The sequence below is a fragment of the Bos taurus genome, chromosome 17, assembly GCF_002263795.3.
Source record: "Bos taurus isolate L1 Dominette 01449 registration number 42190680 breed Hereford chromosome 17, ARS-UCD2.0, whole genome shotgun sequence".
Lineage (NCBI taxonomy): Eukaryota > Metazoa > Chordata > Mammalia > Artiodactyla > Bovidae > Bos > Bos taurus.
This window is the reverse complement of record NC_037344.1, coordinates 47175351-47201859: the sequence shown is the minus strand read 5'-3', so window position 1 is coordinate 47201859 and position 26509 is coordinate 47175351. Positions and strand designations below refer to the sequence as shown.

Sequence of the window (26509 nt, the reverse complement as noted above, 5' to 3'; positions counted from 1 at the left end):
AGTCACCTAAGTTACCCAGAGGTTTAGTCTTATTAGAACAGAGGTCACGTCAGTCTCCCCTCCACCAGGACCCATGCATGTTAGCTGAGGTGATGAATGAATGATGGGATCCTGGGATTCAGGGAGCACAACCAAAGATGCATCAGCATCCTGGCCTCGGAGACAACCACACCATGACTCATCATCAGATCACCTCCTCCACCCCTGTGACAGCCTTGGGATTAAAATCTATGTTTTAGGGGCTTCCTGGTAGCTCAGCAGAGAGGAATCCGAGTTTGCCAGTGCAGGAGACACGGGTTCAACCACTGATCTGGGAAGATCCCACAAGCCACGGAGCAACTAAGCCCATGAGCTGCAATTATTGAGCCCGTGCTCTATCGGCCACATGCCACAACCACTGAAGCCCTTGTGCCCAGAGCCCGCGCTCCACTACGATAGAAGCCACCACAGTGAGAGGCCCACGCACTGCAACCAGAGAGTAGCCCGAAGCAGCAACAGAGACCTAGCACAGCCAAGTAAATAAATACAATTATATTTAAAAATCTATGTTTTAATCCTTTTTTGCTATCTTTCCCGATTGCTGTTGGAAAAATGAAGACTGAGAAAATTAAAAAAAAAAAAAAATCAGGATATTCATTTATTCATTTCCAGCAACAAATAATGAGCGCCAACCACATCCAAGGCTTGGAGCTGAAATTCCAGGGAAACCATTCTGTACACAAAGTTTATCAAGTCCAGCACCAGACGTAATTTTTGCCTGACAAAGGGATTCACTGTAAGTAATACACAAACATGAGCAGGATGTAAAAGAGCTAACAGCGAGGTGCTTGGGCATCAGAATTCAGACTGTGCTACTTTAGTTCTAAGATCTTGGACGCTACGTCTCCGAGCCTCCATTTCTGCATCTACAAAATGGGGCGAATAAAATCCACCCTACTGGGTTTATCTGCGAATTCACAAAAACCATTTTCATCAATCACTCAGCTCAGTGTCTGGCATGCAATAATTACTTTAAAATTCGCTGTTATTATTATCGACCAAAGTATGTCCTGGGGCTCTTTGAATTACTGGAGAAAAAAACAAAACCAGCATCAAACAATTTTACTGTGGCAAAAAGTTTCTTTTAACAATAATTTACAGTCCTAAGGATACTTAAAAACTTATTGTGCCCCTGCAGGGTCCAAAGTACTATACTAAGTACTGGAGAGAAAGCAGATAGAAAAATACATAGATGTTGCTTCTAGAGGTAATGAAAGCTTTAGAGGAGACAGAAAATAGTTTTAAAATGTTACCCCTGTAAAAAGTGCCCTCCAAAAGGTATCTATATGCCTTGAACCTGTGAGTGTTCCCTTATTTTTAGGGGGAAGGGGGAAGGGAGGGGGTCTTCGCAGATGTGATTACAGTAGAATGGGAGACAGTCCGGATTATTCCCAGTGGTCCCTAAATCCAATCACTTGTATTTTTATGTAAGGGGGAAGCATGGGAGGTTTGACACAGAAGAGAAGGTTTGAGAATGGAACAGACAGAGATGGGAAGACAGCAACCTTGAAAATTGCAGTGATTCTGCCATAAAGTAAGGACTACAGGCAGTCACCGGGACCCAAAAGATTTTCCCCTAAAGCCTCTAGCCGACACCTTGATTTTGGCCCAGGGACATTGATTTTGGACTACTGGCTCTAGAACTACGCTAGGATGAAGTTCTATTGTTTTAAGTCACCTTGTTCGTGGTAAGATGTTAAGGAAGCTACAAGAAATTTACAGACCCTTGAAAAATCCGTCTGTACCTGACATCTGGGCTTTCCCTGGTGACTCATGAGTGCATGCTAAGTCACTTCAGTCATATCTGACTCTTCCACATCCCATGGACTATAGCCCGCTAGGCTCCTCTGTCCATGGGATTCTTCAGGCAAGAATACTGGAGAGTGCTGCCATGCCTTCCTCCAGGGGATCTTCCCAACCAAGGGATAGAACCCGCGCCTCTTATGTCTCCTACATTGGCGGGTGGATTCTTTACCACTAGCATCACCTGGGTGGTTCAGAAGTCAAGAATTCACTTGCCAACGCAGAAGACTAGGGTTGGATGCCACGGATACGTCCACACCCCATCTGACTGCTGCCTGTCTCCAGGTCAGGGTGACAGGATCCTGTCCCTTCATGCAGTACCACAAGCCCCACTGCTCGCTCTGCCCAGCCACACTGCCCTCTGGAGTCCACGTACGTGTCTGCACCCTCCCTCTCATATACCAGCTCTGTTAACACAGCCACTCCCCAGATGCGCTAAGTTCAAGGCCAACGTACCTGTACTCAGAGATGATTGCTCTGTGCCTCTAGCACATCACAGTTGAAAGCTGGCATTCCTTTATATAACATTTTTATGTAATGTATAATTACTTTTTTTTTGACTGTGCCAGGTGGCATGGGAGATCTTAGGTCCCAGACCAGGGATCAAACGCATGCCCCCAGGATTGGGAGTGCAGAGTATTAACCACTAGAACACCAGAGAAGCCTTACAATTTTATACAGTTAAGCACTTTTCTCTGTCTCCTCTATGAACTGCCAGTTCTGGAAGGATAGTAACCTTATCTGGGTGGGTTCTTCTCACTGCTGTAATCCTACGGCCAGCATAAAGTGTGTAATAATACAACTGGTGCTCCAAAAGCAGCTACTGTGATAAAATAAGGAAGCAGAGGGAACCAAGAAAAGCAGAAGAGGAAAGGAAGAGGGACCTGAACACAGAACAGGAGGGGTTTGAGCTCACAACTTAAAATCGTGGATGATTTGTGCGCTTTACAAGCTAGAGAAATGGCCAGCAATGACTTTACACCTTCCTAATCCTGTGTCCTCAGAACACTGGCAAATAGTTCCTGCAGGGTTCTGTGCTCTTTGAAACTTTTTGAATTATCAAATTTTTTAGACTTAAGGATGGATAGGTGGCTACATAGATGAAAGAACAGAAGGATGGATGGGCACATGGATGAAAGGATGGATAAATGGAGGGATATATGGATGAATACATAATGGATGATGACTGGTTGAATAAATTGGTCAATGGATAAATGGCTAGATGAATTTTAAAAATGTAAAAGTCAAGGGTAAAGTGCAGAAGTGTAAAAATGTAAAAGTCAAAAGTCCATATCGTCAAAGGTATAGTTTTTCTAGTAATCATGTACGGGTATAAGAGTTGGACCATAAAGAAGGTTGAGCGCCAAAGAATTGATGCTTTTGAACAGTGGTGTTGGAGAAGGTTCTTGAGGGTCCCTTGGACAGCAAGGATATCAAACCAGTGAATCCTAAAGGAAATCAACCCTGAATATTCATTGGAAGGACTGATGTTGAAGCTGAAGCTCCAATACTTTGGCCACCTGATGCAAACAGCCAACTCATTGGAAAAGATCTTGATGCTGGGAAAGACTGAAGGCAGGATGAGAAGGGGGCGACAGAGGATGAGATGATTGGATGGCATCGCTGACTCGATGGACATGAGTTTGAGCAAACTCTGGGAGATACTGAAGGGCTGGGAAGCCTAGGCATGCCACAGTCCATGGGGTCTCAAAGAGTCAGACAGGACTTAGCGACCGAACAACAAGTAAGCTTCTACAATAGGGTATTTTTGGAGTTTTTGTTTTTCATTTTCCCTTGGCTTTCAGAATTGAACTAAATTAAGCAGATCTGAATAGTTAGAATTCTAACTTTCTATGTATTTAAGTATTTTTTATAAAATCATATTTAGCATTTAACTTTTTAATTCAGGAAAAATGAAATTTCATGGTCTCCCCATTTCTTAGCCTTTTAATTTTGTCACTGTTTAAATGTAAGCAGTGAAGTCTATTCTGTCTCTGTCTCTCTCTCAAACATACACACACACCCCAGAATGCTCCCTCCTGGAATATGCCTTCCTCCCCAATAGCCCAAAGTGTCACTGGAAACCGAAGCTCCTTCCAGTCCAGAAGGATGGGATGTGGGAGGACATTCTTAAATAAGAGGTGATGCTTGGCCACCCAGACACTTCAGTTCTGACCTAAGAAGAAAGCTCAGTCCTGGATGTTCACTGGAAGGACTGATGCTGAAACTGAAACTCCAATACTTTGCCCACCTGATGCGAAGAGCTTACACATTTGAAAAGACCCTGATGCTGGGAAAGATTGAGGGCAGGAGGAGAAGGGGACAATAGAGGATGAGATGGCTGGATGGCATCACTGACTCAATGGACAGGAGTTTGGGTAAACTGGCAGTTGGTGATGGATGGAGGCCTGGCGTGCTGTGGTTCATGGGGTCGCAAAGAGTAGGACATGACTGAGCGACTAAACTGAACTGAACTGATCAAGGTGGAAACATTCTGCAGAAGGTGACCTCACAATGCCACTGCCCAGCAGGCTGGCTGTACTGCTCCGGATGCAGGTGGAGCACATGACTGGCACAGCCTGAAGATGGTGCCCCATCACCCCAGCAGTTCCTCTCCCAGGATTCCAGGCCTCTGAGTGTCTGCTCCTTATTGGCATTTGCAAGAAAACACAACTCTGGGGGATGCAGGTCAGGGTCATGACAAGCAGTCTACATGTTGCAACCTTCCTGATTTTGTATTGAAAGCCTTCCCAGTTCTTTGACGGTCACTAGTCTTGTAAGTCTGGTAGCTCAGATGGTAAAGAATCTGCCTGTAATGCAGGGGACCAGGGTTCGATCCTTGGGTCGGGAAGATCCTTTACAGAAGGAAATGGTAACCCACTCCAGTATTCTTGCCTGGAGAATTCCATAGACAGAGGAGCCCGGCGGGCTACAGTCTATGGGGTCACCAAGAGTCAGACATGACTGAGAGACTAACACATGCACAGTTTTGTAAGAGAAGGAACCCCTGGGACCTTCCTGGGACAGGCCTTTCCCCATATCCTTTGCTTTAGCTCCTCTCTTAAGTACCTAAATAATAGTATTTGATGCACATTTCCGGAGTTGTTTTGCAGACAAGAAACCCCACCACCAAATGGAAGATGTTAACTACTTAAGGACTGAGAGCACATAGCCCCACAACCCTTGGAGCCTAAGGATAGATAAAGTTAACCCCTGTAACCCTGCCCTGTTCCCTCATCATCAGCCAGAGAATTGTGCACCATCTGATCAGGTACCCTGTGACCCACCCCCCACCACCTCCCTTACTTGGCTTTTAAAAACGCTTTGCCAAAACTCTTCAGGAAGCTCGAGGCTTTTTAGGGCATAAGCCACCTGTCTCCTTGCATGGTCCTGCAATAAACCTTTCTCTGTTCCAAATTCTGACGTTTCAGTTTGTCTGGCCTATGTGGCCGACAGGTGAACTTGCCTTAACAGTCTCATTAATTTGTCTTTGGGCCCCTTTCCTTTCCATGCCCTGCCCCCTTCCACGAAGCCAATAGCAGCATAGTAAACCACATTTGCAAGCTGGCATAGCTGTAATCTGCATGAAGCTTTTAAGTAAGTTAATATCCTAAACTTAAGACACAAGCCCTCTGATGACTTGACATAAAGATCATTCTCCAGTGAAGGCTGGGACCGCCTGACGACAGTGCTGATCAAACTTTTTGTGTCATAGTAGAGTTCCCAGTTCCCAAGGGATAGAAGTGCAAGCAATGAAATTTTATTTTTATTTGATTTTCAAAAGATCTATGAGGTTGCTCTATGTCCAATCACTTCCTGTGCATAAAATTTAAACAAATGTGAATTTCAAAGACCTTAGCCTGTTGTTAAAATGTGCACATCTGTTCCTTTAAAGCTTCATCTTTAGAAAGAACTAGAGCAATGCAGTAAAAACAATAATACACTGAAGCAATATTTAGTATTTGGTAACAATCTCCATCTTTCCATTGGACCCAGATAAACTGGGCACTTTGGATGGGTGTGTGTCTATGCATATGTTTTCTTCCAATCAAAATCCTCTGAAATATAGTCCATCTTGGATTTCAAACTGGTTCAGAACTTTCAGGGAGTCAGAGGATCTGAGAGCGCAAAGTGACTTGAACATAATGGAAAAAGAACTGCACTGTCCCTGCATTTAAAACACCATTATTATCTGCACCAGGAAATTTTATAGGACAGAATGGTTTTAGGGGTGTTCAACTCAAAATATGCCATAGGCTGGGCTTATAGCATCTTTCCACAAGCCAAGACCTTCACATCAGAGTTTCTCATTTTAAGGACATTTTCAGAGTTTCCACTTGAAAAAGTTCAAGAGACTATCAGGGGAAATACATTTCTTTTCAACCCTACTCAGTCTAATAAGGAGATCAGTAAGAGAACTATGTACCTAACCAAGGAAACACAATAGTTAGGTCATATTTACAAAGCAATTCTGTACCTTTCTTAGTAAAACCTTGTTACTGCAGCATAAAACACAGGAGTCCATTCCTACTATCAAATCAAGCGACAACCACTAGAAAACATGCCTTGTAGCAAAAGGCAAGTCTGCTGGGCTGTTGTTGCTGTGGATTCAGGTTTTTTTAACCTCACGTTTGCCTGGGTTGGCTTCACCAAATTCATCAACCTTTTCTTGCTTCTTGTGCACATCAAAAACCCCCGAGGCTCTGGCCCTCAGAATTGCTCTAACTCATAATTAGGAGACATGAGCCCTTTAGACCACACTTGAAAAGACAGCCAAGCAGAGTGGGCACGGGTCACCCTGTCCTAAATCACACCAGCACAAAAGCCGGCTATTGTCAGATCTAAAGCAATGTAACCTCAGTGATGCCGGAAAGGCTCTGAGAACAGAAAATTCCTGTAATTAAAAGGCTCTGTGCATGATAATTGGCTTTGAAGTTTCTAAGAGCGATCTCATCTCAGAAATCTTCTCCGGAGAACAAAAATCTGTTTACAGGGTTTTAGGGACACACATGGGAGACTGCTAAAAAGCTCCACGTTTCTTCTAATCTCTCTCTCTCTCTCTCTCTCTGTAGGAAAGAGGCTCTTGGGAGAAGGAACCACACACAGATAGAGTCCTGATCAGTAAGCAGGAAGAACTGCTGATCCTTTCTACAACCTCACGTGTGAATCAAATAATTTCCCTTCAAGGAATTCGTGTCCTGAGCATTCCAACTTGCTGTACCAATGACAGAGAGGGATGCTGACAGAAGGGAAGCAGATGGGGAATCCCGGCTTTTCTGGCAGCTGCAAATTAGGGGCTCTGCTGGGGGAACGCAGGTGATAAGCACGGTTTAAACTCTGCGCCCAACCCTCACGGATGCTGCCCTCGGACAAACAGCCACAGAAGGCAAAGGAAGAGAAGTCTGCCCCCAAAACCTCTCTTAGAGAAACTCAGGGCCACCTCTCCAGAGCTGGACCCATCTCATAGGCGTCGCAGCCGACGAATGTACTCAACTGCATTCCCATACAGAGGCGCGCTCTGGAATTATATCCTCACGGGTGCCTGCCAGCAGAAAAAGTCAAGTCCAAATTCCAGAACCTTTTCAGGAGGTCATTTCAATCCCTTCCTCGGACATCCTCCTCAGCCTTCCCAGGGCCCACGTCTCCTTTCAAGGTTCTCCACGCGACCCCCTCCCCGAGGCTGCCAGGTGGACCGGGCTATTTTGCCGCCCTTGGCATTCTCACTCAGGGCCTCCCGCCCAAGTCTTCCCGGGAGGCATCTGCTGCAAAGGGGCCGCTGAGGACCTTGGCTGCCGCACGCGCGCGCGTGCACACGCATCAACGCACACCCACACCCACTCTCCCGGCCACCCCCATCCACGCACACCCTCCCACACACTCACTCCCAGCAAAGTTCGTCCCGGGGCCCCAGGTGGCGGCGGCGGCGTCTCCTCACCTTTGGAGAAGAGGGCGGCCAGGCTGATGAGCACGGGGGACCAGAGGTGCCACAGCGTCCCCATCGCAGACGCGCACATCCCGGAGACCCGGAGTGCAGATCCTCGGCTCCACGGTGCCGTCTGGGCGATGAAGACACGGTCGCCAAGCTCCCCGAGGGTCGGAGCGGGGCGGGAAGGCGAGGGAGCGCCGGGCTAGGGGCGCGAGCGGCCGCGGCGCCCTGCGCCTTCCTCCCGCCAGTCCATGGCCGGCCGGGAGGCGACACCGCACGCCGCTCCGGAGTTGCTCTCCCGAGTCCAACGCGCGCGCAGACAAACCCCACCTCCCTTTCACCCCCACCAGGATATTTTTATTTTCATCCACACGAATTTGTTCCTTTCCGTTTACCCAGCGAGAACTGGCTCCCAGGTGGCCCCCAAAGGGCGCCTCCGGGAGCGCAGGGACGCGGGTAGGCTAACGGGCGGCGGGGCGGCCGGGATGCGGCGCCCGGGGCGCGGGCGGAGGCGGCGCGAGGACCCCCGGCCGGGTGGCCCGGCGCCCGGAACGGCGCGGGGCGCCCGGGCGCTTGGTCCCCATCCCGCCCGGCCGCGCCCCGGGGCGCGCACCGGCGCCAAAGTTTGGCTGGGAGCAGTCACTCCCCGTGCCGCCCGCCCCGGCCCGGCTCCCGCCCAGGATCAAGCTCGCGGGGACCTAAGCGCGCGGCGCGCACCGCCGACTCCGAGGACGCAGGGCTGCCCCCGCCGCCTGGGGGAGGCGCGCTAGCCGCGCGCGGAGGAGGACCCGCGGGCCCTGGGACCTCGCCGCCCGCGCATCGGCCGCGCTCCGCCGAGACTGCATCCGGCACGGACGCGAGCGCCACGGTGCCGGGTGCGGACTCGGGGTCTGCCTTAAAAATTTGTCTTTTTTTAAAAAGCCCCACCCTTTCGGAGTGACAGCCGCAAGCCCCAATCCGCACAGTCAATCCCACCTCTCCGGGTCTGCCCCTCACCCACCCTCCCGGCCACCCCCTCCCTGCGCGCCGGAGCGGCAGTGGAGGGGCTGGGAGGCGGGCTAGTACCCGGCCCGCTCGGCCAGCGCGGAGGAGGCGGCAGGGAGCTGCCCACTCTCCCAACAGGTGTCAAGAAGGCCGTTTACCTTCTCCTGCTAGTCAGATCTCACGCTAAGAGCAGGTCCTCTGTCTTGGGGGTTTCTAATGCTCTCCGCCTGCCAGTAAACGAGAAGATGGCTGTAAAGGGCCCATCACCCCCGCGCTGGATCTTCCCCACAATATGTAGGGAGGAAGACTTTGACTTGCCAGCCGTCCTGAGGGTCATGCTGGCCTCACCCCGCCTCTACCCTGGAATGACCACCAAGTCACTGATCCTAAAAGAATTCCGTCCTGACTCCCCTCTGGCCCATTTGGAACTAGGAATGGATCCGTTAGGGGCCAACTTGGCCTTGAGAAGATAAAAGACGAGTTCTTCATTTATCCTTCCTGAATGCCTAATTAAGACACACTGGAAACCAAGGCTACAGAGCATCAGCCTCTGATTTTAGCCCAAGGACTTCTCCATGGGAGCCTTTGAATTACCCGAATCAGAAATGAGAGCGAGAGAAAGCGGTCTGAATATTTAAAGAATATTGTAAGCCGACAACAACCAAATCAAATGAGGTAACTTTACCTCAGTAGGTAAAAATGGGTCATTATCATTCAGCCAAGGGAGCCACAGAAGTTTTATTATATATGCCCGTCATTGCAAAAATATATCAACACTTTGGGTGCTTAGCTTGCAAATTTTCAAGAGTGTCTGTCTGGGTTTCATTCTCTATGAGATGTGGCTTCTATTTTATTCTATATTTACTTTTTTGAATGTCTGTCTTTCTGGATGGTTTTGTTGTTTGGGTTTTTTTTTTTTTTTTTTTTCATTTACTTTTTAAACTTTCTGCATTTTCACTTTGCATCTCTCTCCTATAAAACTCTAGAGTTAATACAGCAAAAAACCTAAAAGATTATGTGTTTCAGGACTTGCAAAATTTGAGTAAGTATCAACATCACCTGGGATAGTGAGTCCTCCATCGCCACCCCTAGAGCCTCTTATTTATCAAGTCTACGACTTAGCAGCAGCAGCCGCAGCAGGTGACACTTAAGAATCTGTGTTTCTAACAATTGCCAGGTGATACTGATGCTGCCCATCCAAGGACCACTGGTCGAGTCCCCTATCCCCTCCACCTCAATGATGGGGAAGCTGAGGTTTAGTCCCTGGCACATCTCCATCTGTCTTCTTAATGGCGGAGCCAGTAGATTGCATAAAACGCCAAGTCCAGATTGCCAGAGCCCGTTTCAATGTGAAACGGAGTCTATTTCTAAAACATTTTTCAAATGTATTGACTAGGATCTAATGATCCTATGCTTTATTAAAAACAATCTTTTTATGTATTCTAATTCAAAAAAAAATTTTTTTTCCAGAACTGCAATCACCAAGTACATTTTGGGGGGAGGATGGGAGGTATGTCATGGCAAAAATTTTTCTCTATCTGCATCCTCAGGGCAAAAATAGCTAACATTCCAGGGTAAACCATTTCCCCATTATACACAGCTGACTCACAAAAATTTTTCCTACTCTTTGGTGTTCAAGTTTTGGGAAGCTGCAACTCCAGGTACTGGATCAGTGGCTGAAATACGATGTAAGCATGGCTACTCACTCTCCAAGACGCTGTTCTAGCTAATATATCTAATCTTCTTTGGGTAATTAGCACAACTAATCCTTGGAGAGGCAATACCTTAGGAAGGCTTTAGAGAAGTAAGCTGAGGCCTACCAGCTCTTCAGTAGCATCCCAGGCCTCTGGGAGCACTTCCCATCTGAAGAGCCTGCCTCAAATTAATTGTGAGAAATCTGCTTTCCTCCAAGAATATCTGTTTCCTCTGTAAGGCCATAAATCAATCTGTAAGCCTAATTCTGTCAGTAATTAAACAGTACTAACTGTTCCCACTTTGTGAATTAAGCTGGGACACCAGGCAGTTTGCGTTGGGTCGACTTTCCATAAAAACAAAACATTTTTCTGCAGCAGTTTCCTGAAAGACCAGGAAATGATGAAGGTGGAATTCCAGGATGGGTGGATCCCACGGGTGGATATAGGAGGCTTCTGGATACCACAAAGATGGGGCCTCCTCTAAAACGGAATCAGTTCCTCTTCCAACCTTTCTAATCACATCAAGGAGAAAGGCTGAGACCTAAGCAACTCTTAGGACAACTTTTCACGATTATAAATGCCCTTGGTTTCAAAATAGAAGGCATATTTTTCTGTGCAGAGTGATGGTGTCTAGCTAGAATTTTTGAATGCTGGTTTTATTTTTACTTTGGCTATTGATGTGTTTGATATCTCAGTTTCCCTTTAGTGATGTAAGTTGCATTTTCAATTAAGTTACCTAAGTTTTTGAAGCATGAGGCTTATTTCAAGGAGAGCATTGAATCACTAGTAACACAAGGACATTTGTCATCATCCCCCCTTGACAAAACTCATAAGGATGGTGAGAAATGCCTGAAGTTTGAGAATCATGGGGATGACACGCAAGCTACCAGATCAGTCCTTCTTGAGGGTGCAGAGGAGCCTTTCCAAAACTTCTATTAACTTTTTTAAAATGTTTATTTTTCTTTATTTATGTTTGGCTGTGCTGGCCTTCGTTGCGGCAAGCGGGGGTTGCAGTGTGCAGGCTTCTCACTGCAGTGGCTTCTCTCGTTGCGAAGCACGGGCTCTAGGGTGCATGGGCTTCATTAACTGTGGCTCCCAGGCTCTAGAACGAGGGCTCAGTAATTGTGACGCGCAGGCTTTGTTGCTCCGTGGCGTGTGGAATCTTCCTGGATCAGGGATTGAACCCGTGTCTCCAGCATTGGCAGGCAGATTCTTTACCACTGAGCCACCAGGGAAGCCCCCTGAAACTTCTTTTCTTCTCAGTTTCTCAAAATTCGTGGGCTGGCCTGGAAATAGAATGGCCAGATCCAAGGACTTGTCTCTTTTGAGAACAGAGACAGCACTCCGATGTGGAGGGCACGCTGCACAGCAGCTATGCCTCTCACCCTTCCTGATAAGGCTGGGCAAGGTCATCCCTCCAAAAAGAGCATCCTGGAGAGCCCCCATGAAGTGCTTTTGAGGATGGTGCAGGGTCTGCTGTTCTCAGCCCCAATTCAGGGACCAGTAAAACACTAGTGGAAATGATGAGGGCCCTTCTGAGATGAGGCAGTGGCAAATCACCTGTGACTGTCCACTCTGCACCTCCCCACATTCCTGCCAAGGGGGATGAATAGACTACATGCTTGAGATGGTACAGCTGCTCCAAGACAGGGACCCCCCATCAGCCAGCCCAGCAGCAGGCCTAGGGAGGCAAAGCCCCCTCCAGGTCACATGAGACATCCAGCAGGAGAAAGGAATCGCCATTCTGTAGTTCTGGGGTCTTCTGGGACACCAGAGTGAAATGCAGACTCTTCTACTCTTCTCCTTCTGATTCATGTCCTCCCAGGGGTCCACAAGCAGATGTTAAAAAACCAGGTGACTCCTGGTCTCGCCAGGTAACCCCAAAGTGAACCTAAAGGTGTAGACTCTTTAGCAAAGACTAATAGTAGGGTGCTCCTTTTGCCTTATTTTACTGATTCATGGATCAATACAGAAAGCTCAGGGGTGCCTTAAATAGTCTTCTTTGAAGTTATACGACGCAGTGCTGCCTGGAAGAAATCCTGCATTTCTACCTGTAGCCTCACCAGCCCCTGAGAGCCCTTCCATCAGGGGTGAGGCCTCTTCTATCGGAGGGCAAGGAGAGCCTGCAAGGCTGCCTCTCCCAAGAACACACCATTGAAAGACCTCCTGGATGTTTCACTCACTTGTTCACTCACGGGAGCTTGATGGATGCTCCCTGTTCACTAAAACCCCCTTTATCTACCTGTAGCCAAATCAGGTCCCCTGGCCTTCCTAAGGGCTTCCCTTGTGGCTTAGCTGGTAAAGAATCCACCTGCAATGCAGGAGACCTGGATTCGATCCCTGGATTGGGAAGATCCCCTGGAGAAGGGACAGGCTACCCACTCCAGTATTCTGACCTGGAGAATTCCCTGGACTGCAGCCCGTGGGGTTGTGTTAAGTGTGGCTATAGATTTGAGTTGTGGCCAAAGGAATGTGGGCAGAAGTGATGCCCATTTCTTCCAGGAAGAGCCTACAGTACCTCCACCCGGCGTGACTCTTTTCCTCTATTTTCCAGGTGGAGATGAAAGTCCAGTAGGGAAGTGAGAACAAAGGCCGAGTGATGAGAAGGAAGGAGGCTGGGCCCCCTAAGTGTGAAAGGCCTGGATTTAGCACATTCCAACACTGAATTTAGGGCCAGCAAGAAATAAGACTGTATCATGTTGGGACTTCCCTGGTGGTCCAGTGGTTGGAAATCCACCTTCCAATGCAGGGGACGGGACACGTGTTCAATCCCTGGTTGGGAAACTCAGACCCCACGTGCCGTGGGGCAACTAAGCCCAACTGCTGAGCCTGTGAGCTCTAGAGCCTGTGCTCCAAACCCGAAGAAGCATGAGTGCCACAACTAGAGAAGCCCCCCACACAGAAACTGGAGAAAGCCCACATGCCACAAAGAGGACCCGATGCAGCCCAAATAAAAAATTAACTAAATAAAAATAAAATTTAACAAGATTGTGTATCATGTTAAGTCACTGGAGTTTGAGGGCTTGTTTGTTACGACAGCTGATGTGAAAAATCCTAACCAATACACCTCCATTGATCTCAGCCTGTCTCCACAGAAGCAGGAGTGGTGTGCAAGCAAAGCATAAAATAAAACCCACACCCTCCAACTCTACTCACCAAGAAATGGCTTAGAGTCCAGTGGAGGGAACCATACTTAAGCTTTGGATCACTTATGATACGTATCAGGAGAGCTCAAAGGAGGAAGGCATGGTTTTGCACTGAAGTGAAGGCTGCACCAAGCACACTAATTAGTGAACATGTAGGGTGCTCTGGGTCCCACACCAGGATGCAGTGTGGGGCACCATGCGCCCTTATACTTGAGTCTATGTTAACCTCTTGGGACCTTTAGAGTGTATCACAGAGAAGCGCTGGAACTTCCAAGAGAGGGTCCTCATGGCTGGGGTACTCTGAGGAAAGGAATTTATATGGATCCCATTCTCCACTGGGGAGAAGGCAATGGCAACCCACTCCAGTACTCTTGCCTAGGAAGTCCCATGGACGGAGGAGCCTGGTGGGCTGCAGTTCATGGAGTCGCAAAGAGTCGAACACGACTGAGGGACTTCACTTTGACTTTTCACTTTCATGCATTGGAGAAGGAAATGGCAACCCACTCCAGTGTTCTTGCCTGGAGAATCCTAGGGACGGTGGAGCCTGGTGAGCTGCCGTCTATGGGGTTGCACAGAGTCGGACACGACTGAAGCAACTTAGCAGCAGCAGCATTCTCCATTGAATATGTATTTACTATATGCCTATTATTGGCCAGGCACTGGAGGCTTAGCAAGTGTAAAAGCCACCACTGAGCTTATGTTCTCCTGAGGATGGACAGACAGAAGACAAGCAAATAGTGAACAAGATACTTTCAAAAATAGCCTAAGAAGACACTCAAACAGGACAGTATTTACTTCTACTCAGAGGGGTCAGGTGAGGCTTCTCTGGGAAGGTGACCTTAGAAAGGGGACCCCACTAGTGAGAAGGACCCTCTGTGTGCAGATCTGAGTCCTAAGCATGTCTGATGGAGGGCACAGCAAGTGCAAAGGCCCTAAGGTGCAAAAAAATCCTGCGAGAATCAGATAGAAGAATGTGGGGCTGGGGCTGAGTGAGCCTTGGAGAGCAAGGAAGGAGGTGAAGTCAGGGGACAGGTGGGAGACAGAGGCACAGCCTAGATTTGGGTTGGTGTAAGGCAATAGGGAGGCCTGTGTGAAATGTCAAATCATATGAGCCAATTCACATTTCTAGAAGGTCTCTGGATGTTCCAATAGCGCCTATAGAGGCAGGGGCCAAGCATGAGCTCTCCGGCCTCTCATCTTCTCCTGGAGCCCACACCTTCCTGCCTTCACAACATGGGGCCTCTGTGTGGTCATGTGGGTTCCAGGGAAGCTGGAAAGTTAAGAATCACATACACAGAACCAGATCAGCTTTGCTGTGCCCAGGGTGGCTGAGACCTTTCCCGCTTTCCTGTCTGATTTCAGGTCCCTGTGTTCTGGCTTGAAAACACCTATGTTCATTCCTCAGCTATCAAGTATCAATCACGAGGCTCAAATACAGCCCTGCACTGGCTGTATTATCCTCCAGGGTGGAGAAAACGGGCTGATGAGCTGATTAGCATTAAAGTGCAGGCCAGAGCTGGAGATCCATCTGACCGCATCTTGCTGGGCAGCTGGTAGCCACCACCATATGGAGCTCCTGCCACTGTGGTCCTTAGGTGCAGCCACTTCTTAGCCTGGTTCCATGAGGCTTCTCGGTTGAGAGGGGGCTGAGCACACCATCATAAAGAAAATGAGGGTGTCAGACTGAAGGTCTTATTGCAGAGAGCATCCTTCCCAGAGAAAGAGCCAGTCCCCACCTACTCTTCAAGAGCACTTGAAAAGTGAAAGAGTTAGTCACTCTACTACTACTACTACTACTACTACTAAGTCGCTTCAGTTGTGTCCGACTCTGCGACCCCACAGACGGCAGCCCATCAGGCTCCACCATCCTGGGGATTCTCCAGGCAAGAACCCTGGAGTGGGTTGCCATTTCCTCCTCCAATGCATGAAAGTGAAAAGTGAAAGTGAAGTCGCTCAGTCATGTCTGACTCTTAGCGACCCCATGGACTGCAGCCCACCAGGCAACTCCGTCCATGGGGTTTTCCAGGCAAGAGTACTGGAGTGGGGTGCCATTGCCTTCTCCAGGGAATCTTCTGGACCTAGGGATCAAATCTGGGTCTCCCACATGTGGGCAGATTCTTTACTGTCTGAGCCACCAGGGAAGGACTTGATCACAGACGAAAGAGAACACTGGTGTCTGTATGGCCTGAACCAGCATACCATGGTAAGTCTGAATCTGACACGTCGAAAGGGCCCATTTTCTCTTCTGAGCTCAGCATCAAATGGTCTGATTTCTTTAACCCCTTTGAAATCAGTGTTTCCAATGGGTTTGAAAGGCTGGGTCTTGGGTTCCATACACCTTTGTCAGGGAGCAAACGATCCCCTTTGCAGACCTTTGAATAAGATGTTACACATCCCAGGTTGTGATGGGAGGAGATGGCTTCCTGCCCCCCTGCCCCTCTGCCAAATGCTATGAAAATGACACAGAGGGAGTTGATCTTGCCCCAGAGGAACTCAGAGCAGTCACGGAGGGAACGCTTTATTTGGCAATTTGTAGAGTTTGCCAACATCAAAGAGAAATTGAGCGCGGGAGTTGTTACAAGAGAACATTCCACAGCTTCAAAGCTGAAATCTGAGGATGTTTTCAACGGACTAATTTGGAAGTTATTTAAGGATGCTTTGGGGAATAAACAAATGGAAAGAATAGGGCTGGGAAGACTTCTGGCTTTAAAAAAAAAAAAAACTCTACCTTTCCTCTTAATAAAAGTCCTCTAAGATCACCGAGTAAATCGGGTGTACACTTCAGTTTCTTCCCGACGGCTAACTTGTCTCAACAGTACAGAGTTCTCTTCTGGGGATTTCAATAACTTGCTTTTGTCTCATCTCCCACAGATTTGTTGGTCCAAGTCAGGACATAGAGTCCCTCCTCCAAACAGCCACAAAAAGTCTTTCAAAAGATTATTTCTAACAATTCTCAAATAGTTTTCCATTTTGTCAGAAGGTCTCCGTCTGGTGTTTAAACTGATTAGCGTAGGAGTCATCCAATGTGATTAAATACGATCAGTTGTTTTAGATTGATCTTTGTCTTATCAGATGAGACAGGTCCATCTCGAAAAAATAACTAGTGACATCAGTGAGCTCTTTGGATCTTAAATGCAGAGACTGATGCTATAGTATCATTGAAGGAATGATTTTAAAAATCATTTTCAAAAAAAATAAAAATAATTTTCAACTGTTACCCCCAAATAATAAAATACATGTGACACTGCATAAATGTTGTTTTTGTTGCTATTTTAATACCTCAGAAAGGCTGCAAAGCAGCACCTGGAAACAGTCTCTCAAGGTTTCCTTTTGCACAGCCAGCAAGAACAGCGGTGCAGCGCTCTGGCGCTGGGACCCCCTGGGCGGCCGGCTGCACCACCGCGCGGACTCACAGCATCAGTGGGCCTGCAGCGACCCCTAGTGTTGACGTGGTGGCATCTCATCTTGTTCTCCCATCCAAGAACAAATGAGTTCTCTCCCGCTGCAATCAGCAGTCACAGGCTGTCATGTTTTCAATTATAGCCAAATTATATTTTCTAAAACCGGAAATTTAATTTATTACATCATTTTAAATGAAAAGGGTGGCCAAGCACATGACTGTGGTGAAGGAAATTCTGAATCTGGTCTTGTGGAATGAAAGTCACCACCTTGAGCCTTACATGCTCCTAAAAATGAAAATAAAAACATTGTGGAATTAACTTAAAAATGAAAACTTAAGTGTTCATACAGCATGCGTCCACTGTAATACTTGAGTTGAACTTGGGCTGTTCTTTAAAATCCGCCAGTGTGTTAGTCACTCAGTCGTGTCCAGTTCTTTGCACCCCACCAACTGTGGCCCGTTGGGCCCCTCTGTCCATGGGATCCTCCAGGCAAGAATACTGCAGCAGGTAGCCATTCCCTTCTCCAGGGTATCTTCCTGACCCAGAGATCGAACTTGAGTCTGCTGCACTGCAGGCAGATTCTTTACCATCTGAACTACCAGTTCAGTTCAGTTCAGTCGCTCAGTCGTGTCTGACTTTTTGCAACCCCATGAACTGCAGCACGCCAGGCCTCCCTGTCCATCACCAACTCCCAGAGTTCATTCAAACTCATTTCCATCGAGTCGGTGATGCCATCCAGCCATCTCATCCTCTGTCGTCCCCTTTTCCTCCTGCCCCCAGTCCCTCCCAGCATCAGGGTCTTTTCCAATGAGTCAACTCTTTGCATGAGATGGCCAAAGTACTGGAGTTTCAGCTTTAGCATCATTCCTTCCAAAGAAATCCCAGGACTGATCTCCTTAAGAATGGACTGGTTGGGAAGCCCCCAAATCTGCCAAGTAACTGATAATTTTAAATAGGTATAGGCAACCATGTTGATTATTCAAATGAATGTTTTCGAACAAGTGGAAGCTGGAAGCCTCCTTCACTTTCTCAGGACCAAATGCGTCTCTTAAGAAAAGGCAAATTCTTTAGAGGGAGTTTAAAGAGTTGCATAAGGTGTGTTCATAGCAGCACTATTTACAATATCCAAGACATGGAGCAGGTGAATGGATAAAGGACATGTGGTGTATATACAATGGAATACTCCTCAGTCATAGAAAAGAAAGAAATAATGCCATTGCCAACAACATGGGTGGACCTAGAGATGATCAAACTAAGCAAAATAAATCAGAAAAAGAAAAACAAATGCCATATGATATCACTTACACGTGGAATCTAAAATGTGATGTAAATCCACATAACTATGAAACAAAACAGACTTGCAGACAAAGAGGCCAGACTTGTTGCCAAAGGGGAGGGATGGATTGGCTTTTGGAATTAGCAGATGCAGACTAGTACATAGAGAATAGATAAACAAAATCTCACTGTATAGCCGGGGGAACTATATTCAATATCCTAAGACAAACCATAATGGAAAAGAATATGAAAAAGAAAGTGTGTGTGTGCGTGTGTGTGAAAAGAGTTGCACAAGAAGAAGCGATCTCAAATAGGCAGCACCTTTGGTCTGACTCCTGGAGAAGAGAACTTTACGTGTGATAGTTTAGAGCCTTGTGGGTTTGCGAGATGTCCAGAGTCACACCAGTGTCATTGACAATGGCAATGACCAATTAAAATGGAAAACCTTAGAGTTGGGGCGGCCCGTCATCTCCTGCTTCAAGCCTCCAATGTTGAACCTGAGCAAATAAAGACCAGACAGAGAATCCCTTAATTTAGTTATTGCTGCCTTTTAAAAACTCTGCTATGAGGATAAAATAATTTAGGATGTAGAAATCTGAGCATAAACCACTTCTGATCATCAAAATTGGCCGGTCCTAGTCATCATTTTCAGTTAGCTCTGAAAGGGACTACTAGGGAGTATCTGCAGGTGTTATATGTTTCAAGTAAACTAAAATACAAATTTTGGGGGTTTCTTTTCTTTTCTTTGTCTTTGATTCTGGTGTTTTTGTACTGGGATCACTATGGAAATGACTTCTAGAAAATCCATTATGAGACCTGTGTGATTAAAACATATTTATTTAGCAAACATTTCAAAATTCTTTCCGAACTTAGCCTTCAAGCAGTTACCGTTTTGTGGACTTCCCCAGGGGTACAGTGTCCCCTGACAGTGCAGGGGACCTAGGTTCAATCCCTGGTCCAGGAAGATTCCATATGCTGTGGAGCAGCTAAAGCCCACATGCCACAGCTACTGAAGCCCACTTGCCCTAGAGCCTGCGCTCTGTGACCAGAGATGCCCCTGCAGTGAGAAGCCTGCATACTGCAACTAGAGAAAGCCCCAGCGCAGCAAGGAAGACCCAGCACAACCAACAAATAAATATTAAAAAAAAAAAAAAAAAGTTACACTTTGGTTAAAATTTCCATGCTAGCAAAACTAGAGTTAGTCACATATGTACCCACCCTGAATGGATGCTTTTTAATAACTGGCAGATTCTCAAACCATGTATCTTGTTGGCATATCTGGCACTGCTATGTTTCAACCACACGATGCCTGTCTGGAAGTGGCATCTAAGCCGACTCATCACAGCCCTGCCCCAGGACAGTTGCATGGGAAGTGAGGTGTGGGGGAAGCCGTCTCCCTACATGATGCAAGACTGAGAAGCCACTGGCCACGCTTCCCGCTCCAAACAATCTGGAGGAAAGCAACACGAGGAGAACAGATTTAAGAGACAAAATCTGTCTGCTGTTCCAGTCCCTTATTCTGATCATTTCTTACCTTCTGTGAAATATCTTAGTTTCACATAAACTCAAAAAAATACATTTATTTTTTTGACTGTGTCAGGTCTTAGCTGTGGCACATGGGACCTTCACTGCGACACACAGGCTCTCAAGTTGTGGGGCACAGGCTTAGTTGCCCCGCGGCATGTTGGATCTTAGTTCCCAGACCAGGGATCAAACCCACATCCCCTGCATTGCAAGGCAGATTCTTAACCACTGGTCCACCAGGGAAGTTCCCGAACCCCACCTTTTAAAGCTGGTCTAGGTTGAGTTGGCTCCTCATTACTAGATCATCTCTCATCTCTCCTCTAACCTGACCCACTGGTTGAGCTCCGGCTTCTCCCCTGGTCGAGGACAGACTGAATCAACCCTCGCCACTCTTCAATCATTCCCTCCCATGGCTCCCATCCCAGTGAAAAGCTCAAGTCCCAACAGTGCCCTTCAAGCTGTTGGTGGGGTGTCCATCCCCCTCCTCCATGCTCAGTGGTATCCCCTCCTCCTCTCCTGCTTCGGCCAGCCCTGCTCCTGCCTGCACCACACAAGATTTGTCACAATGCATGGCCTCGCCAGACTGCTTTCTCTGCCTGGAACACGTGTTCATCAGATATCCATACAGTTCCTCCCTCACTTCACTTTCGGTCTCTGCTAAGCATCCCTTCGCCTCCCTTAGACGCAATGCTTAAGTAGCAGCCTCCATGGATTTCTCTCTTCTTAAACTGTGTTGTGTTTCCTGTCGTTGGTCAACACCTGTCTCTCTCTGCCACCTGGAGTGCAAGGTCCCTGAGAACAATACCTGTGTTTTCTCACTTCTCTATTCCCACCACTCAGAATACTACAGAAAAACCCAGTCGTTCAGTAACATTTTTAAAAGAAAGTAAATCAAAGAGAGAAATAGAATATGATATCACTTATACATGGAAAGTAAATCAAAGAAAGAACAATATCATGTGATATCACTTACATGCAGAATCTTAAAAAAATGATACAGATGAACCTATTTACAAAACAGAAGAAGATCACACAGACTTAGAAAATAAATGCATAGTTACAGAAGGGGAAAAGGGGAAGGAATAAATTGGGAGTTTGGGATTAATGTATACACACTGCTGCTGCTGCTAAGTCGCTTCAGTTGTGTCCGCTTCAGTCGCACTCTGTGCGACCCCATAGACGGCAGCCCACCAGGCTCCCCCGTCCCTGGGATTCTCCAGGCAAGGACACTGGAGTGGGTTGCCATTTCCTTCTCCAATGCCTGAAAGTGAAAAGTGAAAATGAAGTCGCTCAGTCGTGTCCGACTCTTTGAGACCCCATGGACTGCAGCCCACCAGACTCCTCCGCCCATGGGATTTTTCCAGGCTGCTACTAGGTATAAAGTAGAGAAACAACAAGGACCTGCAGTATAGCACAGGGAACTCTATTCAAAATTCTGTAAGAACCTAAATGGAAAGAGAACGTGCAAAAGACTAGTTATACATATTCCTGAATCACCTCTGTACCCCTGAAACTAAACAGCCATACTCCAACTGTAGTCAACTGTAAACTGGAAATCAACCACACGCCAGTACAAAACTTTAAAAATCAAGAAATGAATCAGCTACTCCTTCCCCGCCTCCCCCAGCCTGAGAGAATGTGCATTCTCCTTCTTATTTGAAGAAGACACTGCTTCGGGACTATTTACCTGCTATCTTTGGGCCGTATAACTGGTCAACATAATGAATTTAACATTGAACTCCAGCTTGGAGCTCAGTTAATTAGACCAGTCCTTTCACTGGTAGGGAAACAGATACTGAAAGAAGCAATGTGACTTGCCTTGTCTATATTTCCTTTTCCCAAAGGAGCGAGAGGGGTGGGTTTTAATATGAAACTCACCACATGGCTATCTCCTAGGTCTCCTGTCTACCCAGTACTATTCTGAGGCAGGGCAGTGGGGTGGTTAAAGCAAAGTCTGCTTGGATCTGAATTAATAGCTGTGTGACCTTGGTCAAATTACTTAACCCCTCTGAGGCTCAGTTTCCTTAACTTAAACAATCTAGGCTATTGTATCACTTGATATGTTGGGCTGTTACAGAATTGAGAAAACCCATATATAGCACCTACATGATACTCAGCATCCTAGAATATAGTCAGCATTATAATAGAGAGTTATTGCTAGTTACTGTTTCCTGTGGGAATAGAAGTGTATTTTTTTTAATCTTTTGGCCACACTGCATGGCATATAGGATCTTAGTTCCCCAACCAGGGATTAAATCCATGCCTTCTGCATTGGCAGTGCAAACTTTTAACCAATGGACCACTAGGGAAGTCCCAGAAATATATTTTTCTTTCAAAATGTTATATTTATCCTCGTCCAATTACCTGTATAACTATGCACATAATTCATTGGGTTTCTGTAGGGTCCAAGTCAGGAACAGATTTTCTTAGCATGATGTTAAATCAGTATGTCTGATCCCTGAGGATCAGACTTATAAACAAAAGTCTTGTTTGTTTCATGCCCACATGAGATCTCTTAAAAAACACTAATCATTAAGCCAGAGAAACAATGCATATAAATCAACTTTACTCATCTTGGAGTTTAAGAATCTTGCTCTTTCTCAGTTAAAGTTTTTCTTTTCTCCACACACACAAAAAAATTCCAAGTCTTGGAAAACAAAAACAAAATAAGACACCTTATGTACTTGCAAATTTTTCCAAGATGAAGCATCTGCAGGTGTAAGCTCTGTTTGTTGATTTTTCATCTTGGTGCACATGATCAGGAAAAAGTGCTGACTGGGATGCAAACTGTTCTGTCACGTCCCATTTCCAGGTTTCATTCCTGAGTTGTTGCACCTCCAAGTTCAAGTTGAGTGTCAGACTTGCCATTTTAAAATGGTGTTGCTGGGGTGTGTATATAATTATTTCGCAGTGTAGCAAGAAAACAGAGTTGCTCACCTGAGCTGGGGGATGGTGAGCAACTTAGGTGCCTTTCCTAAGCTCAATGCCAGCCCCGCCCCCACAGTCAAATGACTCATTGGAGAAAGGAAAACTTTCTCTTCGTCTTCTTCCAAGGTCAGTACAGGTGCCTGCTTCCGCCTTCCTCCTCCAAAATACACTTGTCCTTATACGTTCTACCTTCAAGCTGGTTGGGGAAAGCAAGACCACTTAAACTAATGCTAATAAATGATGGTGGTGGTGGTTTAGTTGCTAAGTTGTGTCCGACTCTTGCAACCCCGTGGACTGTAGCCTGCCAGGCTCCTCTGTTCATGGGACTCTCTAGGCAAGAATACTGGAGTGGGCTGCCATTTCCTTCTCCAGGAGATCTTCCTGGAGATCCAGGAATCGAACCCAGGTCTCCTGTATTGCAGGCAGATTCTTTACCAACTGAGCTACAATCATTGCTAATTCCAATCATTTACTTCATCCAATATGGCCAGTCTCTCCCCACCATCCTCCAAATAAACACCTTATCCCAAACTATGGCATTGTATTTTCCAAAGACAGCCACAATCATGTGCCCAACCACCTGATCTTTTCAATGTAATCTTAACTCCCTCCTCCATCAGGAGGTGGGGTCTCTATCCCTTTCCCTGGAATCTACATGGGCTTGTGCCTCCAGGTAAACCAATAGAAAAGTGATGCTGTATGACTTCCAGGGTAAATCAGAGAAAATAGGTCACCTTGCTCACTAGAGCCATTTTTCCTGGAGCCTTGAGGTGCTAACTGCCTGTGACATGGAGAAGTTATACATCATCATTCCAGGGAGCAGTCCTAATCTTCAGGGTCTCTAGCTGAGACCCCAAATAGACAAGTGTCAGAGCATTCAGATAATGCCAGTCCCCAGTTAACTGGTCAACCCCTGCTCAACATGTCCAAATGAGTCCCTGGTCACTGTGGAATAGAGACCCAACCCTACAGTGTGAATTCCTGAGCCACAAAATCTGTAACCATAATAAAAGAGATTGTTATTTTATGCCATTGAGTTTAGGTGGTTTGGTAAGCAGTATGGGTAATCAGAACCCTTGCTAACAGCAAAGCAGTCCTTTGTTCATTTCAGCACAACTCAATAAACACTAACTGAACACCTACATTCTGCCAGACATTAGGGGTACAGAAATCGTAAGTTGTCCCTGTCCTACATCAGTGAAGTTCAGTTCAGTTCAGTCACTCAGTCGTGAAAGGAACCCACAAATCGAAAGTTTGATGGAGAATCCTTCAGGAATGGCTGGATCCAGGTGGTCACCCAGCCTTAGTCTCTCTCCACCTCTAGGCTTGACTTTCTTTGGTATTGACATCTCTCTCTGGCAGCCCCTCCCCACCCAGTGGCCCCTGCAGCTACTCTCTTACAAATCTACAGGCCCAAATCTAAGTGAGAGGGAACTCTTTTTCTGATGATTCCAACAATATATCTCAGCCTGATTGTCAGCATCTCAAATAGGACCACAGGCCCATTGCTTAGGGATAGCCTGGCTGAACTGGATTTGAGGTTGTAAAGCTACCCAAACCACACATACTGAGAGTAGGAAGGACTGTTTCACCAAGGATAATCCTACTGTGGTTATCAAAAGGAATGATTTGTGTGCATCCACTAACAGCATGGACATCCAATAACAACACAGGTCTGTACATCATTCTCCAGTGGAGGGGAAAATGCTTATCTATGTGCTCAAGAATATCCAAGAATATGAACACAAAAATTCTGGGGACTTCCTTCTCTTTTTTCAGATGAAGTCAAGACACAAACACTGCAATGGCAAGTCCAGATTGCACATGTAATTGGCAGCAAAGTCGACTAGATACAGGTCTCCCAGTACCCAGTGCCTGGCTCGTTCTACTGCCCTGTCCCAGACCACCAATTCCACATACTTCAGACACATCCTTGCTTTCTGATCTCCAAATGGAAGGGATTTAAGCTCATTATTTTTTTTTTAATTAAAGTATAGTTGATTAACACTATTCTGTTAGTTTCAGGTATAAATAGTCCTGCTATGAACACTGAGATGCATGTATCTTTTCAAATTAGACTTTTTGTCTTTTCCTGATATATGCCCAGGAGTAAAATTACTAGGTCATATAGTAACTCTATTTTTAGTTTTTAAAGAAACTTCCATATTATTTTCTATAGGGTAAGCTCATAATTTTGATTCCAACCTCAGATAAGTGTTAGTTGCTCAGTTGTGTCTGATCCCGACCAAGGTATGAAACTCCAGTCTCCTTCATTGCAGGCAGCTTTTTTGTTTTTTTAACCATCTGAGCCACCAAGGAAGTAGCCTCAGATAAATAGAAAAGCAAATCAGAAATGTTAGTTTTTCCTGATTTCTACCTTGTCAAACTCAAATACTTAAAGCCCCCAAATCTTGCAAAGTGTGATATGTGAATGGTAGTGTTGTGTCCGTCAGATGGCTCACAGCTCTGCTCCTCTTAGAGTAGACATGGCCACGGGCAAGGTATTGGCCCATAAACGTAAATGGGGGATTGCGGGTGAACGTGAGTCTCTGAGCCTAAGCTGAGATTTGTTTTTGAGTTCACGGGATGGGTGAGACACAGCATTTGTTTTGCATGGGTTGACTTACAAGGTGCGGTGGGACTGGTCAGGAAGGTTTTCTGATCAAGCACGTCATGGTAGGGGTGGGAAGCTGGTTGCAGTCATAGGCGTGTTTTACCAGAATCTCTCTGAAAATCCTTCTATAACTGCTTGTCCCAGACATGAAATTGGGTCTGTGGTCTATACTGAACCCAACATACCAGCTCTTTCCTCTTCTTCCAGGCAACATTGACTGGCCCATTGAAGGGATATGTAACCCAGGAGGCAACAGTGACTGATAGATAGAATGAAAGGATGTGTAACCCAGGAGGGCCAGTAAGAGTCCTTCCCTGAGATTTTTCAAATTGGATCTCAGAAGTAGAAGCTCTTTTTTCTTCTTGCTGAAAGGCTGAAAAGCTGTGGGATCCCGGGACTTCCCTGGCAGTCCGGTGGTTAAGATTTCCCCTCCCACTGCAAGAGGTGCAGGATCATCGCTGGTCACTGGTTGGGAAGATAAGATCCCAGATGTCCTGCAGCCAACAAACCAAAACAAAACAGAAGCAAAAGCAATATTGTAACATAAAATTAAATAAAAGAAAGAAATGTCCCACTTAATGATTGTGCTGATGTTTACACTATTACATACATTGTCAAAACAAACAGACCTGTTCATTCAAAAAGAGATTTTTATTGCATGTAAAATATACCTTAAACCTATTTTTTTTTTAAAAAGAACGAAATAATGCCATTTGCAGCAACGTGGTAAGTCAGACAAAGAAAAATATAACATGATAGCACTTACATGTGGACTCCAAAAGTAATGCAGATGAACTTGTTTATAGCACAGAAACAGACTCACAGACTTAAGAGGGGGGCTTGTGGTCACCAAGGGGGAAAGATGTGGGAGGGATGAATTGGGAGGTCTTGACTGGCATATGCACACCTCTATAATGTAAAACAGATTATCAACAAGGACCTACTGTACAGCACAGGGAATTCTATGCAATACTCTGGAATGACCATATGGGAAAAGAGTCTGAAAAAGAATATATATGCGAACATGTAAAACTAAATCACTTTACTGTATACCTGAAACTATCACAAAATGTGGATCAGCTATACTCCAATATAAAAAATTTTAAAAAGCAATATAGTAACAGATTTGATAAAGACTTTAAAATGGTCCACATCCAAAAAGAAAGCTGTAAGGC

General features: G+C 46.2%; 1 protein-coding gene across 1 annotated transcript in view; it reads right to left on the bottom strand.

Annotated features, from left to right (window-relative positions):
• Positions 1-8246, bottom strand: part of TMEM132D (transmembrane protein 132D) — an 893199-nt gene extending 884953 nt beyond the window's left edge. The window contains exon 1 of the mRNA XM_002694460.6: positions 7778-8246. Within this exon, the coding sequence (XP_002694506.1) occupies positions 7778-7856 (79 nt within the window). The 5' untranslated portion in view covers positions 7857-8246. The remainder of the gene's footprint in view (positions 1-7777) is intronic.
• Between the last annotated feature and the right edge of the window lie 18263 nt (positions 8247-26509).